The sequence below is a fragment of the Phycodurus eques genome, chromosome 4 (genome assembly GCF_024500275.1).
Source record: "Phycodurus eques isolate BA_2022a chromosome 4, UOR_Pequ_1.1, whole genome shotgun sequence".
Taxonomy (NCBI): domain Eukaryota; kingdom Metazoa; phylum Chordata; class Actinopteri; order Syngnathiformes; family Syngnathidae; genus Phycodurus; species Phycodurus eques.
In genome coordinates this window covers 23,686,925-23,708,199 of record NC_084528.1, presented here as the reverse complement: position 1 = coordinate 23,708,199, position 21,275 = coordinate 23,686,925, and the positions used below count along the sequence as shown (strand labels likewise).

Genomic DNA, 21,275 nt, shown 5'->3' with positions numbered 1-21,275 from the left:
CATTTTGATCTCAAGGGAACTGAATACCAAAATTCACTTCACAGGTGTTTTTTGTTATTTTATTTACAACGTCTGCTTCTATGCCTTTCTGTGACTCTTCCAGTCTCTCCGTATCTTTCTTTATCTATAAAATCAGATTACATTTTTGGACCAACATTTGCATGAATCCAGCTCATTTCAAGGGTTTACATACTTTTTCTTGCAAGTGTAAATACACAAAAACTCCGAAATTAAAAACAAGAGGCCTACTCTCCATACCATAGCAATAGGCATATTCAATGCACGCACGCCCTCTGGTGGCTGATAGGACATGCAACAAGATCTATGCCGCTCCCATGCCGTGACATCATTGCTTTCGCTGCTTCATTGCAGAATATTTCGTAACCAACCACTGTTGAACATATTTGTTGTAAATAAATAAATAAAAAGTCTGCTGTTATGTATCTGCATACGTAAAATCTGATCCTACAGAAATTTTATAAGTGAGAGAACCCTTTCGGACTTTATGATAATTACAATTGTTGTACCTCCTGTACCTTAACGCCACATGCAGTTTCTATTGCCATCCCCACTGCGTCTATGCGAGCTGCCTTCCCGTGTTTGTTTTGGTGCAGAAAGCGAAAACGAAATGTTAAATTAAACTGTAAAGTGGTGGCGATGAGATAGGTTACATTAAATAAATGAATCAACATCATGATGTTGCCGTCTTTTATCAACCTTTGTGTTGGTAACTGAGGTTTAACTTTATTGTTTTCTACTCTACCTGAAGTTCCTGAACGTCACATGGAGTTTCGACGGGCCTCCCCTACTGCGCATGCACAAGGTGCGTTCCCGGAAGCAACCCGCTTGTTTTGGTCCGGTTTTCCGGTCGACGTTTGTCAAAAGTGGCAAAGAAGCAATGACTTCAACCGGGCACCGTTGACCCTAAAATCGCTGACATTTGTTTTACATGAACGCAATTATGTCGCCGTGTTGTGTCCCCCTCCGAGAAGTTACCTGCGGTCCAACGTGAAGGAAATTAGTGTGTTTTCGCGACGAGCTTGGTCAACAAGTTGTGTTGACTTAATGGACAGCACAGCGTTGGAGCTCGACGCGGTGAAATTTGCCCAAACGGCCGTCACCTACGACCAGAATGGCAAATACAACGAGGCTGTCTTCTACTATAAGGTGAGTACGTGGATCGAATGTCAGCCGCTTCCTCGTCCCTGACCTGAATGTCAATCAGTGTAAAACGTGGATGAGTCAACCACCTCCCGAGTTTAAGAAGCCTGACTCGTTCGCTCCAGGAGGCCGCTCAGGCTCTCATCTACGCCGGCATGGCGGGCTCCAAGCTGGAAGGCACCCAGGACAAAGTCAAAGAGTACCTGGATCGAGTGCAGACCCTCCACAATGCGTGTAAGTCCATGTCAAGCACACACAAACAACACTAGAAGTTGATGAAATACGCTTCAAAACATAGCAGTTCACATAAACACAGCATATTACATCCACTTGCAACACACATAAACACAGCATATTACACCCACTTGCGAAGCTTTCTCCCTTACCGCTTGCCGTACTTGTAGCATCTTATGTGTTGTGCACCTGTACATTACAAATGGTGACACACAGTGGAAAGCTCTCATTTGTGTGGATGCATGTGAAGAATTATAGAGTGAAAGATGTGTACTAGTTCCCAGTTTAATAGTAAATTATTCATGTAATATTTTTATCTTCCAATTATGTTTGTAAGCTGGTGTGTGTGTGTGAATGTTAGCGGTGACATTCCTAAGATTTGCTCACAAGGAAGTGTTTGTTCAGTGTATGTCTTTGTTTTTCCACGACTGTACTCACACGCTATGTATTTGGTTGTTTGTGTGTGTGTGTCGGGAAACAGGGTGTGTCCCGTGTGATGACATATTTTTATTGTAGCAGTCAACTTTTCCTGCTATGAGTTTTGACGAAAAATGAAAGCATGTTGCTAAAAGTACGTGTATTAATTTTAACCATTTAAAGAAGAGCGCATTTATTTGCAAATATTAGCGAGTTTTTTGATGGTCATGAAAATAGTATTTAAATTAAAATGGAAACTGCTCCCCAGTTTGGTAACACAAAATAAGGTTCAATATTATATAAGCCTGATGCCATTTGCAGATACAATTTTTCATGTGGTAAAATGTCCGACCTTTCCCGCCCAGTGAGCGCAGCGGAGGCGCAGCAGAGCGACCCGCTCAAGTCTCGTCATCAGGTGGACCTGGAGCGCGCCCACTTCCTGGTCACGCAGGCCTTTGAGGAGGACGGCAAGGGAAATGACGACGAAGCCGTGGAGCTCTACACTCAAGCGGTGGAGCTGTGCATCAGGACGGTCGGTATACTCGTCTTCTTCTATGTGTTTTCCTGCGTGTTCTTCTACACGTGACGCTTCACGTTCTCCTGCATGTATTCTTCATTTTCCTCTCCATGTTCTCCTCACGGCCTCCTCTTATTGTTTTGAATGTTCTCGTCATGTTCTTCTACATGTTCTTATACGTGCTGTCCTTCATGTTTTTCTCATGTGGTTCCTCATGTGATTCTACGTGTCTCTTCGTGTTCTTCTGCACGTGTTCCTATTCTTTTTGTGTTTCTCATGTTGTTCTCCAAATTACCGCAAATTCTTCTTCACCTTCTTGTCATGTTCCTTTCATTCTTGTGTCTTCCTCTCATCTTCGACTGGGTTGGTTCCTTATGTTCCTCATGTTCTCTTAACTGTGTTCCTCCATGTATCTCTTTATGGTCTTCCATTTGTCCCTCATGTTCTCCTACATGTCTTCCTCATTTTCTTTCAAAGGTGTTTTTCATGTGTTCCTACGTGTGCCACATGTTTTCCAAAAATGTTTCCTCATCTTCTCTTTCTTGTGTCTCTTCAGGATCTCCTCAATGTGCTCCTCATGTTCTCCAATGCTTGCTTCTCACGTTCTTTTAACGTGTCTCCTCATGATCTCCTCCAGTTGTTCCTCATGTTTTCTTCCACGTGTGTCTTCATGTGTTGACAGTCCAACGATACATCTGACCAGGCTATGCAGACTAAGCTGAAGCAGTTGGCCCATCAGGCTTTAGACAGGTAAGTTTTAATTGACCAATTTGGAATGTTTGTAAACAACCGACACCAGGATAATTCCAGGTGGCAGGAAAGTGATTTTGAAAGCTTTTTATTTTTTAAATGTATTTATTTATATATTTTTGCCACCCGGAAGTACATGTGACGTCATGGTGAAAAGGTCTACGCTGTTTAATGTTCCTGCACTCTTCAGTGTCACGTGACTAAAGTCCTACGGTCTCCTTCAGGGCCGAAGGTCTCAAACAATCACAGTCCAAGTCTGGTCCGTCACAGACTCATGACAGGGCGGGACCCTCAGGCGTTAAGCCCAGCTCGTCGGGACCCGTCCGGCAGTTTTTTCCTTTGGGTCCCGATTTTTCCCTCCACGACCGCCCGCAGCCTCAGCCGGTGAGGGCAGTCCAATCCAGTGAACCGCACGGTCAGCGATACACGTCTGACGAGATCGAGGTCCTCAGGTGAGTCGCTGCTCGTGTTCTTTGACATGTGTCCCTTCATGTTCGACTTATGTAATTCTCATGGTCTTCTACATGTTCTTCTGTATGTATGTGTGTCTTCATATTCTCGGACATATTCCTAATATATTCTTTTACGTGCTGTTTCTCATGTTCTTCCTCATGTGTTGCTTACATTCTTCTACATGTGTTCTATATGTCATCTACATGTTCTTCTCCATGTGTTGCTTGTTCTTCTACGTGTTACTTTTGTTCCACATATGTCTCCCTTACGTTCACCTACAATTTCTTCAACATGTTCTCCCCATGTCCTTCTACACCTGTTCTTTCTGTTCTTTGTCTTCTCTGCATCTATTCCATGCGTTCTCCTACATGTGTTCCCAGTGTTCGCCCTCGTGTTCCTTGTTTTTCTTCACTTGTTCCTTATGTTCTTCTACGTGTGTTACTTATGTTCCTGTGTGTTCTTCAACATGTATTCCTTATGTTATTCTACATCTGTTCCTTAGATCCTTCTATGTTTTCATCGTGTTATTCTGTGTGTTCCTTACATTCTCCTGCGTGTTCTTTATGTCCTTCTACACATTGTCCTCGTGTTGTTCTACATCTTATCTGCATTATTGCTTGTCTACTGCATGTTTTTCTACATGTACAGTATTCCTCACATTGTCCTACATGTTTCTTACATTGTTCTACATTTGTTCCTTACATTCTTTAACAAGTGTTTCTGTACCTTGTGTTTCACTAAATTAGTTCCTTATATTTCTTCACATTCTTTTCTGCGTTTCTTACTTTCTTCGACATGTTGCCTATGTGCTTCTTGTGTTCTTCTGTATCTACTCTGCATCTTTTCCTTACATTTATGTACATGCCTTCCTTACATTCTCTACATGTGTTCCTTATGTTCTCTTCCATTCTTCATTAATTCATGTTCTCCTCCTGATGGATTTTTTTTTTTTTGTTTGTTTTTCTGCCGTTCACGTCCTGGCGCGTTTGCAGGAGCACGTCGACAATCAACGGCATCGCCTACGTTCCCTTTATGAGCGTGGACCTCAAGGAGCGCTTCGCCTTTCCTGTGCCTTTCTCGTGAGTCAAATCTTCAACAGCCTTCAGCGCCGCCATATGTTCGATCTTGAAATGTCTTATTTTTGTCCAGGGACAAGACGGGCAACCTGGCTCTGTCGCCCAAGCAGAAAGCTATCTTCTCCCGCTGGGTCCGACCTGATGAGATCTGCACCAGTCCCACCATGATCATGTCCGTGTCCAGCTTCAGCATCAAGCAGGTCCGCACGATTGACTCTCTTTCGCTTTCTCTTCAAAACTCAAATTTGGTTTTGGCTTAATACGAGCGCTTTGACGTGCAGACGGTGGTGTCCGACTGTTCCTTCGTGGCTTCGCTCGCCATCAGCGCCGCCTACGAGAGACGGTACAATAAGAAGCTCATCACCAGGTACTGTATGTTCTGATGGGGTTGCAAGGCTTCAGACTTATTTCATTCAGTGTATTTGTCTGTTGCTGCTCAGGCAGGGCAAAAACACGTGATTAGTGACTAGTCGATGTCACGCTCTATAAACGTCAACGTGGAGTAGTAAAGTCGACTAGTCTGCACAAGCCCTTCCTGGTAACGTGCGGCCATTAAACATTGTAACATAAAACGTTTGAACATAAGATACTCTACCTTTTGGTGACAAGCATGTGGCAGCTACTTAGCTAGTGGCTGGGTTTATAGCTGAGGATGACTTTTCAAACAAAAATTTTTTTTTCAGTTTCTGTAGCTCACTTGAACTGCTTACACTAACAACGTGGGAGCCAACAGAGGGGAAATATATGTATATATTTTTTTAAAACACAGTCCGCGTTGGCAAATTAGCAACTTTTCCAACTCCTCTAGCGACTATTTTTCCAAAAACTAGTGAGTTTAATTCCTGCAAAAAAAAAAAAAAAAAAACAGATAACATGAGGAGCAAAATCCAAAAAACACCCAAAATAAAAACACACGACAAGAGCCGATGGCACCGGACATACAAAACGTGTTGTGGTCCACTTTGAATCATAGTCAACTTTTCCTACATTGCAAAGTACAGAAATGACGATCATGCTAATGCGGACGCTCCTGGGAGCTGTAAAAAAAATATACTCCTATATGTTTTGAAAAAAGATAATTGTTTTCTCAAAGGATGCACTTACTTGCACTTAATCTGTGGGAAAACAGTATTTCTATTATTTCATTGAACGTTGATGCACATTAATACTGGAAATGAAACTGGTTGTGGGAAAAAAGCTAGTTTTCGTATCAGGAGAAATAAAGCCAATCCCAGAAAAAAAATCAAATCAAAACTTGTATTAAATGCTGTCATTGTCATTTGCTTTTCCTATAAGCGAAATTGGATTTCTGTGAAAACAAAATCAGAGATTTCATTTTAAGGCTAAATTGCCCAGCTATACCCTTTGTTCAAAGGTTGCCTGAGACTAAATTGGAGTAAGAAAGAAAACAAGAAGTAGCAACCTAACAAAACAAAACCAATAACAGTGCTAACCATGGCTTAACAGAAGCAACACCGAGATAAACTCAAACGCACCGCCACACCTGTCACAGACGATCCGAATCAAAGAAAGCCTTTTGTTGACAAAAAGTTGATGTGCCTTAGTACGACTGCGAACAAAACAGGAAGTAGCAAGCGACCACAATAAAAGGCATAACATCCTGATGTGGCGCGCTGATGTGTTTCAGCATCATCTACCCTCAGAACCGACGAGGAGAGCCCGAGTACAACCCGTGCGGGAAGTACATGGTCAAGTTGCACATCAACGGCGTGCCCAGGAAGGTAAAGCTTTCGCACAGAAAGAAGACAGACGGGAAGGGACGACGTTGGTGTGTCTCCTCACTCAGGTGATCATCGACGACCTTCTACCGGTGGATCGCGGCGGCGAGATGCTCTGTTCGTACTCCAGCAACAGGAACGAGCTGTGGGTGTCGCTCATTGAGAAGGCCTACATGAAGGTGATGGGAGGGTACGACTTCCCGGGATCCAACTCGGTAGGTGGCGTTACACGTGCTCCTATACTTCTTCTAGGGGTTCTCCTCACCTCCCTTCTGCACATGTTCCTCATGTTCTCCTCCTCATGCTCTTTTAACACATGCTCCTCATCTTCTCCTACATGTACAGTGCCTTGAGCCAATTAAAAGGAATGGAAGTGCTATTATGTTTCGGTCTGCAACAGCCGTTTTACAGATGGTTTGACATGCAGGAATCGATGTAAACATCACATGTTTTATTAAAGCAACAGCATGATTAAAAACAAATTAAATTAGTTAAAACATCTCAGTCGCAGACCAGCTCTGGTAGGAAGCTGCCATATTTTCAAATGCGTACATGATGACATCACCGCGCATTTATGTCAAGACAGCCTTCACAGACCAAGCACAGCCCGGCTCCTTTCCGATTCACGCTTTAAATGACGAAAATTTACTTCTGATCAGATTGGCAAAAGGAATATTCCTCCAACCTTGTGAATCGGAATGAAATTCCATTTGGATTTAGCCGGTTTATTCCAATTGAGGTGTTTATATGAAGCATTTTCATTCGGTTTGGGCTTCTGAACCGATTCTAATCGGAATACAAAGCTCCAGGTAAAGCAGGCTTATCTGCCAAACTGCTGCTTATTGTGAAGCGAGTGGAGTTTGCCGCCACCGTACAGCCCTCATATCTTAAGTTTGCGCTTGCAAGTGCAAGCACAAATTATGGCTGAGCGACGGCTCGTATCTTGAATAATTCGTAAGTCCGGTCACTCGTATCTCAAGGCACCACTATATTGCTCGTGTTCCTTTTTATTTTCCTCTCCAGAACATCGATCTTCACGCGCTCACTGGCTGGATCCCTGAACGCATCGCCATGCACTCGGACAATCAGTCGTTCAGCAAGGATGACACTTTCCGCATGCTCTTCCAGAGGTGGCCTCCACTTCAGTGTTGACCTTCAACTCCTTCTTTGTGACCTTGTTTTTTTCTAAAATATGGTGCCTTTGCATTCACAGGTTCCACAGGGGCGACGTCCTCATCACCACGGCAACCGGCGTGATGACAGAGGAAGAAGGGGAACAGTGGGGCTTGGTGCCAACTCACGCCTACGCGGTCCTCGACATCAGGGAATACAAGGTTAGCCTGCGCAAAGTAGCATTAGCATTAAAGTCCTGCTTCTAACCCGCAGTCTCTTGTAGAACATGCGCTTCCTTCAGCTGAAGAACCCGTGGAGCCACTTGCGCTGGAAGGGGCGCTACAGCGAGCGCGATGAGAAGAACTGGACTCCCGAGCTCCTCAAATACCTCAACTTTGACCCCAAGACGGCACAGAAGTTTGATAACGGTATGGGGGAAATGACAGTTTGCTTGACTGGTTGATAGCAGAGTTGACAATCGCAGACTAATTCACGATACAGTTGTGTCACGATTGTTTGCTATTGATTGATTACAATATCACGATACAGTGAACTCAATGGAAGTATCTACTGCCTATCTTCTTCCAACCAACCAGACAAAACAGTAGGTACACCTGCACTGTCTAACAAAATCCAAAATACAAGCGCTGAATCAAAATCACATAGTCACACCTGCTCACCTCACTTTGGAACAAGCAACTATTAGGCAGAAAATGAGAAAAAGAGGCTTCAAGCTGTTTATTGCCACTCCAAGTTGAAATTCAATGTCAAACTAAACATAAAAAAAATCCAAATCAAATCCAATCAAAGTGCACAAAGGATAAAGAATTACAGATCACTTGACATCCACTTGTCACACTCTGCATGAAATCACTCGGTGCTGAGTACGGCTTTTGTCACCATGGCAACCTAGAGCATCAGATATATTATTATATGACCGTGACAAATCGCAGGACGTTGTACTGTATGTTTGTATATACTATATTAAGGTGGAACTGCGTAATATGCCACAGTACATAGGAAAACTTGTTTTCTTTTGGTCATTTAGATCAAAATTATATCATATAGTCCCACTGCTAGTTGCGAGTGACATTTAGTCTTTTTCGTTTTGTCTTTTTAGGTGTGTTTTGGATCGCCTGGGAGGACTTGTGTCAGTACTATGATGTCATCTACCTGAGTTGGAACCCCGCCCTCTTTCAAGAATCCACCTGCATCCACAGGTTTGTGTGTCAACGTAACAGAATATTTGAGTTCCGCTCATGTTGACTTTCATCCGGACCCCCACGGCCTGAAGTGTGCCTTGTGCTTGTGTGTCACGCAGCAGCTGGGATGGAAAGCAGGGCCCGGTCAAGGACGTCTACAGCCTAGCCAACAACCCGCAGTACAAGCTAGAGGTGCAGTGTCCAGCAGGGGGCGCCGCCGTGTGGGTGCTGCTCTCCAGACACATCACTGACAAGGTCAGATGTATGGGAGACAATGACTTCATCTCACTCATGGGGATCAGAATACGTAATGGGATTTATCGTTCATATTACAGGAGGATTTTGCGCAGAACCGAGAGTTCATCACGCTGGTTGTTTACAAGACGGACGGCAAGAAGGTTTACTATCCAGGTCTGACACCTTTCTATAGAAAATGGAAGAGTCAGGTGCTATGTTTTAGCTCTGGAAATTCCTGCCAAACAAACAAATAGGCAACATATTAGGTATGCATCCACCCAAAAAGCCTAAAATACAACAGCTGTGTCATAATGGCATCATACAAAGAGGTGTTTCTGATATAAAACCCCAATTCCAATGAAGTTGGGACGTTGTGTTAAACATAAATAAAAACAGAATACAATGATTTGCAAATCATGTTCAACCTATATTTAATTGAATACACTACAAAGACAAGATATTTAATGTTCAAACTGATAAACTTTATTGTTTTAGCAAATAATCATTAACTTAGAATTTTATGGCTGCAACACGTTTCAAAAAAGCTGAGCCAGGATCATGTTTACCACTCTGTTACATCACCTTTTCTTTTAACAACATTCAATAGACGTTTGGGAACTGAGGACACTAATTGTTGAAACTTTGTAGGTGGAATTCTTTCCTGTTCTTGCTTGATGTACAGCTTCAGCTATTCAACAGTGCGGGGTCTCTGTTGTCGTATTTTACGCTTCATAATGCATCACACATTTTCAATGGGAGACAGGTCTGGACTGCAGGCACGCCAGTCTAGTACCCGCACTCTTTTACTACGAAGCCACGCTGTTGTAACACGTGCAGAATGGGGTTTGGCATTGTCTTGCTGAAGTAAGCAGGGGCGTCCATGAAAAAGACGTTGCTTGGATGGCATCATATGTTTCTCCAAAACCTGTATGTACATTTCAGCATTTAATGGTGCCTTCACAGATGTGTAAGTTATCCACGCCATTGGCACTAACACAGCCCCATACCATCACAGATGCTGGCTTTTGAACTTTGCGTCCATAAGAGTCCGGATGGTTCTTTTCCTCTTTGGCCCGGAGGACACGACGTCCACAATTTCCAAAAACAATTTTAAATGTGGTCTCGTCGGACCACAGAACACTTTGCATCAGTCCATCTTAGATGCGCTCGGGCCCAGAGAAGCCGGCGGCGTTTCTGGGTGTTGTTGATAAATGGCTTTTGCTTTGCTTTAGAGTTTCAAGTTGCACTTACGGATGTAGCGCCAAACTGCATTTACTGCCATTGGTTTTCTGCAGTGTTCCTGAGCCCATGTGGTGATATCCTTTACACATTGTTTTTGATGCAGTGCCGCCTCAGGGATCGAAGGTCACGGGCATTCAATGTTGGGTTTCGGCCTTGCCGGTTACAAACAGTGATTTCTCCAGATTCTCTGAACCTTTTGATGATATTATGGACCGTAGATGAGGAAATCCCTAAATTCCTTGCAATTGTACGTTGAGGAACATTGTCCTTAAACTGTTCGACTATTTTCTCATGCACTTATTCACAAAGAGGTGAACCTCGCCCCATCTTTGCTTGTGAATGACTGAGCAATTCAGGGAAGCTCCTTTTATACCCAATCATGGCACCCACCTGTTCCCAATTAGCCTGTTCACCTGTGGCATGTTTCAAACAGGTTTGATGAGCACTCCTCAACTTTCTTTTTTGCCACCTATCCCAGCTTTTTTGGAACGTGCTGCAGCCATAACATTCTAAGTTAATGGTTATTTGCGAAAACAATAAAGTTTATCAGTTTGAACATTAAATATCTTGTCTTTGTAGTGTATTCAATTAAATATAGGTTGAACATGATTTGCAAATCATTGTATTCTGTTTTTATTTATGTTTAACACAACGTCCCAACTTCATTGGAATTCGGGTTGTCGTTACCAAAATATTAGAAACTGTTGATGCAGTGCAGTTGTTCCCATATATGATATTTTCACCATATTTTCATGATCTATCAAGGGCAAAATTGTGGAAACGGTGTTCTCGCATATTAGACGTTAAAAAAACACGAAACTCAATATTTTAATACAGAAATGTATTTTGCAATCATTGTTTTACTATGAAAACCGAACATTAATATGACACATAGCACATAGCAAAGGAATGTGACGCATAGCACCATACATGGCACGTGAATATGACACAAGAAATAACATACATTTGACACAATTCATTTTTGGAAGGGCGCTGGAAAAAAACTGATAAATCATGTTTTAATTGGTTGTCTGGATATGCTATGTTGAACTCACATGAAGGAGCATATGCCGAAATATATATAAAAATGAAAAAATATTCATTGTTTTAATTTAAAAAAATGTTGTGGTGCTAGTTTATTGATACTAAGTGAAGCTTTGTTATTTTGTCCCAGCCTGATTGTGCACCACTGCAAACTACAGCCACAGTAATGCACATCATTTCATTAGTTCCAATCAAAAGTGAGCATTATTGTCCATGCGTATTGGCTGTCATTATATGATGTAACGAATAAAGTGTCCAGCGAGTCTCGTCTCACTAGGAGACAACATGATTCTTGTTCTGCTCATGCAGCTGAGCCCCCGCCCTACATCGACGGCATCCGGATCAACAGCCCCCACTACCTGACCAAGGTCCGTCTGACCAGCGCCGGGTCGCACACCTTCACGCTGGTGGTGTCGCAGTACGAGAAGCAGAACACCATCAACTACACGCTGAGGGTAGGAGACAATATGCCGCAGCTGTAATCCCCTGCATACTCACTCTTGACCATTCACAAATTCACCTATTCACATTTTTTTTCCTGCCGAAGGAATTCGTTGAAAAAACCTTGTGGTCTTTCTAAAGCACTCTAAGTTGCTGCCAAAGCCCAGTCAAAGTAGGAATCTGTGTCAAGGAAGTACAGTGGTACTTTGACTTACAAGTTTAATTTGTTCCGTGACGAAGCTTGTAACTCAAATTAGTTGACTATCAAATATATTTTCCCCATGAAATTGAAATTCCATTACAGTTTTTTCACTCTGATGCGGTTCTCCAATCACCGTCACCATTTGCACTACAACTGGTAAAAAATACTTTTGTTGCAATTTTAATGATGAAACATAGCACGGCTTTGTATTTGACATAATAAAAGAGAATTAAAATAAATAAACGGGTTTTATAAAGTGTAATTACTGTGCATATTGTAGTATTTGTTTGTTGCATGTCTGCCTTGCCTTTAAGGGGCGTGGCCTGATAAGTTAAATAAAAAAATGTCATGTCACTCAAGCAGCGCTGTATCTAAACCTTGCTCAAAACTCAAATTTTGGCTCGCAACACAAAAAGAAAAAAATTAACTCTTTGTAACCTGAAAAAACTAGTTAGGGCACTCATAAGTCAAAGTACCACTGCATGTGGAAGTGATACATCTCGTCCAAGAGGCAAACTTTGTATGTCGGGAAAGAGCTAAGTTTAGCCTGGGTTGTCAGTGGAAGTTACCGAGAGTCTTTGCCACATTTGCACGTGCACATGCACTTCCATTGCATTTATTTCCATAATCAAATCATATGTAAGCCATTTATTTTCAAGGTTAATGTTGTAAGATGAGTTTGAAATTAATATGTTAAAGTGTATTGGGATCATAGTTTGTGGTATATGAACGGTTTAAGGGGTGTCAAACTCATTTTTTGTCACGGGCCAAACTGTAATTATGTTTTCCCTTCGAAAGCCGATATGACTGTGAAACCATATGAGTTTAACATGTTGTGTAAACTATTAATATAGGCGGTTGTAAACATTTTCAGATGCTGGGCCCAAGAACTCCATTTATTTGGCACAAGGCTGAGGTCATAAAAAGTCAGTTCGTGTGCAATTCTCCGCATGACTTATCAGGAATCTTTCAGGACACAAACCTAGTTGAATATGAAATGTGTCGAGAAGAGGGACTAGATCTCCAGAGGGATTCTCAAAAGCGTCGTCTTCTCTGGATTTGTCTAGGTAGAAAGTGTTTTTGAGACTAAATCTCGCTGGTACTGACATCTGCATGCATATTAAAGTGAGAGGCAAGGTTTATAGTCTGGTGTTTCTTTGCAGATTTGGTTAAAAAACACACAAATATTCCTTGTCCAATAACATTTGTCGTGCTCCAGAAATTCTCCCTGTTCATGTTGCTTTTGTGCTTTTATTCACATGGAACGCCAATCAATTCCAAGATGCGCATAGTTTGTCACATGCAACCAAGACCTTGTTTTTTCTGTTTTATAAACACGATTTAGGCTGTTTTTGTTTTTTTGGTTGTTGTTTTATTTTAATGAAAGCGACAAACATGTCATTCCTTCCAACAGGAAAGATCACGGTATTATTCACATTATTCTATTTCACAATTTAAAATACTGCTGGGTCAATCGCAAGTCCAGCTTCCTTCACCAGAATGACCGGCGGTGAACTAGGGTTTTGCAACAAGGCGGGCGGCTCTACTTGCGTAAGTGGAGCCCAGAGTGTAGAAAAGAACATTTCCCAACTTCCTGACATATTAAAAAAAAACAAAATGGATCAAAAGGATGATAAAAGTCGCAGAGGAGAGGAGTCCCAACACTTCAGTCAGCAAAGGGCTGTCTATGGTGTGCTTTGTTGCTTTGCTAATTGCTAGTGTGAATCACTGACAGATTGTTTTTGTCTTTGTCTCGTTTCTGCAGGTTTACTCTGGTTGCAAATTCAACTTTTCCAAGATCCCAAATCCCTTCACACACACCAAAAGGGTACGTCACCACCAACACAAACAAGTGTGTGTGTGTGTGCGCGCGCGCGTGGTTGTTTTTTTTGTGTTTTTGTGTGCTTAATAAAATTTTTGTGTATTGCTGTATTTTGCGTGTGTTTTAGTGTTTTGTCCTTGTGTGTGGCTTTATTTGTGTGCTTTTGTACTTTTGTGTGTTTTTGTGAATGTAATTTTGTTTTTGTCTTCTGTGTTTGTGTGTGTTTTAGTGTTTCTGTCCTTGTGTGTGTGGTTTTATTTGTGTGCTTTTGTAATTTTGTGTGTTTTTGTTTTTGTGTGTGTAATTTTGTTTTTGTGTGTCTTTCTGCGTTTTGTGTGTGTTTTAGTATTTTTGTCCTTATGTGTGGGGTTTTATTTGTGTTCTTTTGTACTTTTATGTCTTTTTGTTTTTCTGGGTAATTTTGTGTTTTTGTCTTTCTGTGTGCGTGTATTTGTGTTTTGTGTGTGTTTTTGTCCTTTTGTGTGTGTGTTTGTGCACGTGTAGTTTTAGCTCCATATTTACTGTTGTGTGTTTTGTGTGTTTCTCTTTTGTTTGTGTTTTTGTCTTTGTGTGCGTTTTTGTCCTTTTGTGTATATGCGTTTGTGCGTGTGTTTTGGGTACATATTTAGTGTTGTGTTTCGTGTGTTTCTCTTTTTGTTTGTGCTTTTGTGCTTTTATGTGTTTGTTTTATGCTTGTGTGTGTGTCTTTCGTGTGTGTGTTTTTTAATGTGTATATCTTTGTTTTCGTGTGTTTGTGCTTTTGTCTTTGATAGTGTGTTTTTGAGCTTTTGTGTGTTTGTCTTTTTGTGTTTGTGTGTTTTGTGATTTTCTTTTTGCTTTTGTGTTTGTGTTATGCTTTTACGTGTGTGTTGTGTTTTTTTCTGCAGTTGTTTGCATTAACGCCTTGTGTGTGCTGCTCAGATCAACGGCCAGTGGAAAGGCGCGAGCGCCGGCGGCTGCGGCAACTACAAGGACTCGTACCAGAACAACCCCATCTTCCAGCTGCAGCTGGAGCGGCCCGGTCCGCTGCTCATAGAACTTCGAGGTTCCAGGTCAGTTTGTGCTACCTGCTACACCGCCGTCGACATCTTTGTTGTGCTCCAAAACCTCACTCTTCTTCTTCGGTATTTGGGAGCATATATAAGCTTTAATGCGGTTGCGTCAATGATATGCCAGGCAATCCTCTTCCACTCCAGGACTATAGGTGGCAGTAATGAGTTTACTGGCACATACAAGCTTTTATCTTAATGACTCCAAGATCTGGCGGGTCGCTGCCCGCACTATCTTTCTTTCTTTCTTTCTTTTATTTGTTATCAGGGGACAATGTACATTAATAAACATTGACACAATAAAATACAAATGCACCCACTTATAGCCAAAGGGCTAATTTCCATCAGTAGTTCCCCTACCAGAAGGAGCATGGCTATGTGACATCAGGTAAAAAAAAAAAAAAAACATCAAGTTAACAGACGAACAAATACAGACACAATATTTAAAACAGCAGCATTACACATAACTAGTAAAATTACATTTCTACATTTCTCCTAAAAAGTGCAAAGCGTGCTATTTATTTGTCACTCCCAGTTTCACTTCTGAAAAACGGGTGCATAAAACAAAAGAAGTAAACATTGTCTGTTTAAACACCAAAAGGTTCAACCAAACCATATAATTTTGTCTGAGGGTCCATGAGCTTAATGTTAACATATAATGCGAAACGCCATTGACGGGCTTGTGGAAATTTGCATGAATGTTACAATAATTATCAAACAACTGCTACTTTAACACACACGGAGCAGCAACACATTCAAACAGACTTAACGTCTATACTTGCAGGCTACTCTGGAGGAACGAACATTGAATATTAAAACAGCAAAACCTTTTGTTTTTAATTATGCTGCATCTCTTCCAGTAGACTTGAGTCCTGCCTGGCATGTTACGGCATCAACGTGATACTATAATGAAGGCACGCAACTCTAAATTTGGACTTGTTTACTGTAAAAACCCATGAAATTTTTTTTTTTTTTTTTTTTAAACTGCCATATTGTGACAGGCACAAACCTTGAACTCTCCATATAGCGGAGGTTCACTATATGAACTCATTTAAAGGTGGTGGTGATGTACTGTGTCATATAAAGACATTAAGGACAGAACTCTTGTGACCCAAGCAAGGGCATAAAGTTGCTGAATCATCTATCATAAGGCTCTTGTTCTCCCAGTTAAACAAGTTCCAAATTATCAAATTGTGTGTGCGCGCATAGTGCATTTCACACTCCCGTCATGCACATTTACATAAGTGGTCTTATGTAAATGCTTTGTTGTTTTTGAGTTCACATTTTCTTCTGTGACCGGCAGAAAGAAACCTTACTCTTTCACCTGAAATGCAAGAAACAAAAATCATTGCGACATATCGTCTAATTTTACAGCTTCTGAATGATCTAAGGCAGTGGTCCCCAACCACGGGTCCGCGGGCCGTGAGGAATCTGTTACCGGGCCGCAGAGAAAGAATGACCAATTTATATAATTTCTGTTGTATTGCAAGTTGCGTGTCAATGTGTTTTATTTGGAAAATTGACCGGATCTTCTCCGCCGCACCAGCTGCGCGTCTCAATTGACGTATCGAGACTCGGAACGCTTGTGTTTCCGGTCCGAGCGGGCTGCCTAACGGCGGGAGAGCTCAAAGAACGAAATCATTTCATAAACTAATTCAGTTCATTACGTTTACTGAAAAGATTTGTTCTTTTGTACGAAATGTTCGCGAACAAAACAACACTATATCAGGAGTCCTACTTAAAATGCGGGTTTATCGCAACAGTTAACTCTCACACGCCAAGTCCGCTCTGATACAGATACAGTCGTAGGTTGCTGCTCGACAAAGGCAGAACTACTTTTACGGAGTTCAAAGTCTACTTTTCATTGAGGAGCTACGGAACTGCAGTCTGGTCCGGCTGCCTACAATAACTCCGACCCCCACTCGTGCATCGCACGCCACCGCAGCCGGTCCGTGTGAAAAATGCCGATTCCTAACCGGTCCGCCGTGCAAAGAAGGTTGGGGAACGCTGATCTAAGGGAAGACTTTGATCCAGTCACACGAAGGGGTCATGCCAATCACCTATGACGAAACTTCTTTTAACTCCGCAATTCCATGCGTCTGGGTTATTTTAGCGCACTGTGACAATTGGTCCCGGCCTCTCCCAGAGCAGTTTTTCTGGGTGTGAAGTCCCAAGTTTTAAACGCAGTGTAACGCAGGATGGGCAGCTACATCCATTTGCCACACGCTTGGGACGAGTTAAATCAGACAAAGCGTGCCTTGTATGCGCTCGCATGCTTGCCTAGAATGATCAGCGATCAATTTATTTTCTGTTACTCAGTAACTCAGTCATATTACAATGTGTTTGTTTGTCGTCAACAAACACTTTCAATTCCATCACTTCAAGTCAATTTTGCGCTTGCAGTGCTCTCCCAAATTTCATCATCTACGGTGCATAATCAAAAGTTTCAGAGAATCTGGAGAAATCACTGGATGTAAGCGGCAAGGCCGAAAAACAACATTGAATGCCCGTGACCTTCGATCTCTCAGGCGGAATTGCCTCAAAAAACGACATCAATGTGTAAACGGGAACACTTCAGAAAACCAATGTCAGTAAATACAGTCCGGCGCTACATCCGTAAGTGCAACTTGAAACTCTACTATGCAAATCAAAAGCCATTTATCACCAAACACCCAGAAACGCCGCCGGCTTCTCTGGGCCCGAGCTCATCTAAGATGGACTGCGCCACCGTTTTTGTTCAATCCACTACGGAGCGATGTACTAGTAAGATGAGTGATTCGTTTGTGCAAGGAAAGACGTACTACACAGTGAACGCACTCATGAGTGATTTGACGTCCTCGTGGGGATAGCTTTCACGAGCATCTTAACGCTAACGGCTAATTTTTGTGTCAGTCAAGCACATGAAAACAAGCGCACATATTTAAAATAAATGTATATCCGTAGAGATACATATCATTCCTTCTGTCTCTAAGGTGATTATTAAAGCTTTCTATTTCATAATAATAGTAAGAATACATTAAACCTATATGGCAAGACATTCAGACGCTTTCCACTAATCAGATGACAAGAACAGTAAGGTGAGTGAGGAGGAAGCCCGGGTGACGGGGGCTGGTGTCAGGGACGCTGTCCACCGCGGTGGAATCCAGAAAAGGCACGCCGGCTAGCAAGAGCCGAGCTGGTCGTCAGGTGACGCGGAAGGCTGGTCGGTAGCTGAAGTAGGTTGTTCAGCACGCCACTCAAGTGGGAACAAAAGATGACATTGCGATGTAACAACCCACTCAAGACCCCCCGTATGTCCCCAATTAGCGCCTGTTTGGTCGCCCTTGTCGATCTAAACTATTTTGTTCTGTGGTGCAACAAGATTTTGAGTGGTCTCCCATCCTTAACGCCGGTTGGCACTCTTGCTTGCATATTTCTCCAAAAAAGAGGTAAAGCGTGTTTGCTTCAAGCTGTTTGACACTCCCATTTGAAGTTTACTTAAAAAAAAAAAATGTAAACACCGAAACGTTCAGCTGAACCTCAACAAACGTCTGCTATCTTAATGCTAACATATAATGTGAAACGCCATAGACAGGCTAACAGAATAAAAAGTGTGCGTGTGACATGTGCAGTATGTGTGCTGACAGTCGCTGTGTGTACATCTTCAGGCAGTACAGCGTAGGCTTCGAGATGGTCACCGTGTCGACCACAAGTGACTCCAGCTCAACTACCTCACCCAAGAGGGGCAGCGGAGATTACAGGTACGCTACGTGACACCACACTCGAAGGATGCGGGCACCTTTCTTCATTATGTCGTTTTGAAACAAAGGTTATGGTTTCTTAAAGGTTTCAAGGCAGGGTTCCGATTTTGAAGGAGAGTTTTAAGCCTGGGTCTGAGTTTTAAACAAGGGTTATGGTTACAAATGAGGGTTTTAGGAAAGGGTTATGGTTTCAAAATGTCGGGTGTGAGTTCAGATTTCAGATACCGGTAGATGGTTGGGTTTTAAATTTGGTGTTTGAGCTAGGGCCTGGGTTTTAAATAAGGTGTAGGGTTTAAAAAACGGATTCAAGTTTCAAGTCAGGGTTAGGGTTTCAAACTGAGGTTCCAGTTTCAAATGAGGGTTTCAAACCAACGTTGGGGTTTCTCAGGATTGTCAGACGACAACAAGAGCAAGGACCCGCATCCCATTCGTTGCTCTTCCTCTAAGCTTTGACACGCTATTTCTTTCTTTCTTTCTTTCTTTTTCACGTGGCGTTCGTGTGTTCCCGGCAGATGCGGCTTCTGCTACATGGACGCCGAGCACGTCCCGGCGGGCGTGTACAACGTGGTGCCCACCACCTTCCTGCCCAAACAGGAAGGACCCTTCTTCCTGGACTTCGCCAGCACCGCCCCCCTCAAAGTGGCGCAGCTGCAATGAGCTTCTAACACACACGCTGAAAATGGTGACATCACAAGTGGACTCAATGTGTCATCAAGCCAAACGTTTACCTGACAACCACTTTTTTTAAAGACAAACTGCCCACAATCGTGACGTGTTATTATTATCATGAATTATGGAGACGTATTAATAAATCCGTATGTATGTACTTGTCATAATCTTACACAGCTGGACTCGAGTCATTTCACACACAAGCTATTATAAAGTAGGGTTTCAAATCATGGTTCGTCTTTCAAAGTAGGGTTTCAAAACAGGGTTAGGATTTCAAAGTAAGGTTTCAAAACGGTTACAGTTTCAAATTAGGGTTTCAAAGTAGGGTTCCAAAATAGGTTTAGGGTTTCAAAGTAGGCTTTCAAGAGACTTGAGTGTTTCACATTAGGGTTTCAAAACTGGGTTAGGGTTTCAAAGTATGGTTTCAAAACAAGGTTAGGGGTTCAACTTGGGGTTTCAAAACAGGGTCAGGGTTTCAAGAGAGTTAAGGTTTCAAAGTAGGGTTTCAAAACTGGCTTTGGGTTTCAAGAGAATTTTCGGGTTTCAAATTAAGTTTTCAAAACTGTTAGAGTTTCAAAGTACGGTTTCAAAACAGGGTTAGGCTTTCAAAGTAAGGTTTCAAAACGGTTAGGGTTTCAAAGTAAGGTTTCAAGAGCATTTTAGGGTTTCAAATTAGAGTTTCAAAACTGTGTTAGGATTTCAAAAGAAGGTTAGGGTTTCAAAGTAGGGTTTCAAAACTGGCTTTGGATTTCAAAGTAGGGTTTCAAGAGCGTTTTAGAGTTTCAAATTAGGGTTTCAAAACTGGGTTAGGTTTTCAAAAGAAGGTTAGGGTTTCAAGAGAGGTAGGGTTTCAAACTAGGGTTTCAAAACTGGCTTAGGGTTTCAACTTGGGGTTTCAAACTGGGGTCAGGGTTTCAAGAGAGTTAGGGTTTCAAATTTGGGTTTAAAACTGGGTCAGGGTTTCAAAACAGGATTAGGGTTTCAAAGTAGGGTGTCAAGAGCGTTTTAGAGTTTCAAAACTGGGTTAGGGTTTCTAAAGAGGGTTCGGGTTTCAAAGTAAGGTTTCAAGAACGTTTTAGGGTTTCAATAGAGTTTCAAAACAGGGTTAGGGTTTCAAAACGGTTCGGGTTTCAAAGTAGGGTTTCAAGAGATTTTCTGGGTTTCAAATTAGGTTTTAAAAAAGTAAAGGTTTCAAAGTAGGGTTTCAAAACAGGGTTAGGGTTTAAAAGTAAGGTTTCCAAACAGGGCTAGGGTTTCAAAGTAGGCTTTCTAAGAGTTAACAGGGTTAGGGATTCAAAGTAGGGTTTAAAAACTGGGTTAGGGTTTCAAGAGATTTTCAGGATTTCAAATTAGGTTTTCAAAACTTTGAAAAGGGTTTCAAGAGTTTTAGGGTTTCAAAACTAAGAGTTTCAAAGTTGGATTTCAAAACAGGGTTAGAATGAAAGAATTTTAGGGTTTCAAAACAGGTTCGAGTTTCAAAGTAGGGTTTCAAAACAGGGTTAGGATTTCAAATTCGGGTTTAAAGACAATTGTAGGATTTCAAAACAGTTAGAGTTTCAAAAAACGGCTTATAGTTTCAAATTAGAGTTTTTAAAACTGGGTTAGGGTTTCAAAGTATGGTTTCAAAACAAGGTTAGGGTTTCAAAAGAAGTGTTCAAAACCGGGTTAGGGTTTCAAAGTGTGGTTTCAAAATGGTTAGGGTTTCAAATTAGGATTTCAAAACAGGGGTTAGGGTTTCAACATGGGGTTTCAAAACCAGGTTAGGGTTTAAAAGTGTGGTTTCAAAACGGTTAGGGTTTCAAATTAGGATTTCAAAACTGGGTTAGGGTTTCAAAGTAAGGTTTCAAAACAGGGTTAGGGTTTCAAATTAGGGGTTCAAAACAGGCTTATGGTTTCAAATCAAGGATTACAGTTTCAAAGTCGGGTTTAAAAGTAAGGTTTCAAGAGAGTTTTAGGGTTTCAAATTACAGTTTCAAAACTGCGTTTGAGTTTCAAAGTAGAGTTTCAAAACTGTTATGGTTTCAAAGTAGGTTTAAAGAGTTTTAGAGTTTCAAAACTGGGTTAAGAGTTTCAAAGTCGAGTTTCAAAACGGTTAGGGTTTCAAAATAGGGTTTAAAGAGAATTTCAGGGTTTCCAATTAAGGTTTCAAAACTGGGTTAGGTTTTCA

General features: G+C 41.8%; 1 protein-coding gene across 2 annotated transcripts; it reads left to right on the top strand.

Moving 5' to 3' along the window:
* The first annotated feature begins 820 nt into the window (after window positions 1-820).
* On the top strand, window positions 821-19,280 carry capn7 (calpain 7). Of its 2 annotated transcripts, none has more exons than XM_061674727.1 (21): window positions 821-1,167; window positions 1,287-1,395; window positions 2,178-2,344; window positions 3,012-3,079; window positions 3,304-3,531; window positions 4,525-4,611; window positions 4,682-4,808; window positions 4,890-4,975; window positions 6,257-6,350; window positions 6,416-6,562; window positions 7,371-7,477; window positions 7,561-7,681; window positions 7,744-7,888; window positions 8,581-8,680; window positions 8,782-8,917; window positions 8,998-9,073; window positions 11,495-11,640; window positions 13,594-13,656; window positions 14,572-14,702; window positions 18,347-18,439; window positions 18,952-19,280. In XM_061674727.1, the coding sequence occupies exons 1-21, from the start codon at window positions 1,066-1,068 to the stop codon at window positions 19,094-19,096; spliced, it is 2,478 nt and encodes an 825-aa protein (XP_061530711.1). In that variant the 5' UTR covers window positions 821-1,065; the 3' UTR covers window positions 19,097-19,280. The 2 variants fall into 2 exon arrangements, with proteins under 2 accessions (XP_061530711.1, XP_061530712.1); XM_061674728.1 differs by having other exon boundaries at window positions 1,100-1,167; window positions 1,226-1,395.
* The last annotated feature ends 1,995 nt before the right edge of the window (window positions 19,281-21,275 follow it).

What these genes read in the sequence shown, in the direction of transcription:
- capn7 (XM_061674727.1), top strand. Translation starts at nt 1,066, where the DNA reads ATGGACAGCACAGCGTTGGAGCTCGACGCGGTGAAATTTGCCCAAACG. An exon ending in CAAGAAGGTTTACTATCCAG is followed by an intron (nt 9,074 to 11,494) that starts GTCTGACACCTT and finishes CTGCTCATGCAG; the next exon opens with CTGAGCCCCCGCCCTACATC. An exon ending in CCTTCACACACACCAAAAGG is followed by an intron (nt 13,657 to 14,571) that starts GTACGTCACCAC and finishes TGTGCTGCTCAG; the next exon opens with ATCAACGGCCAGTGGAAAGG.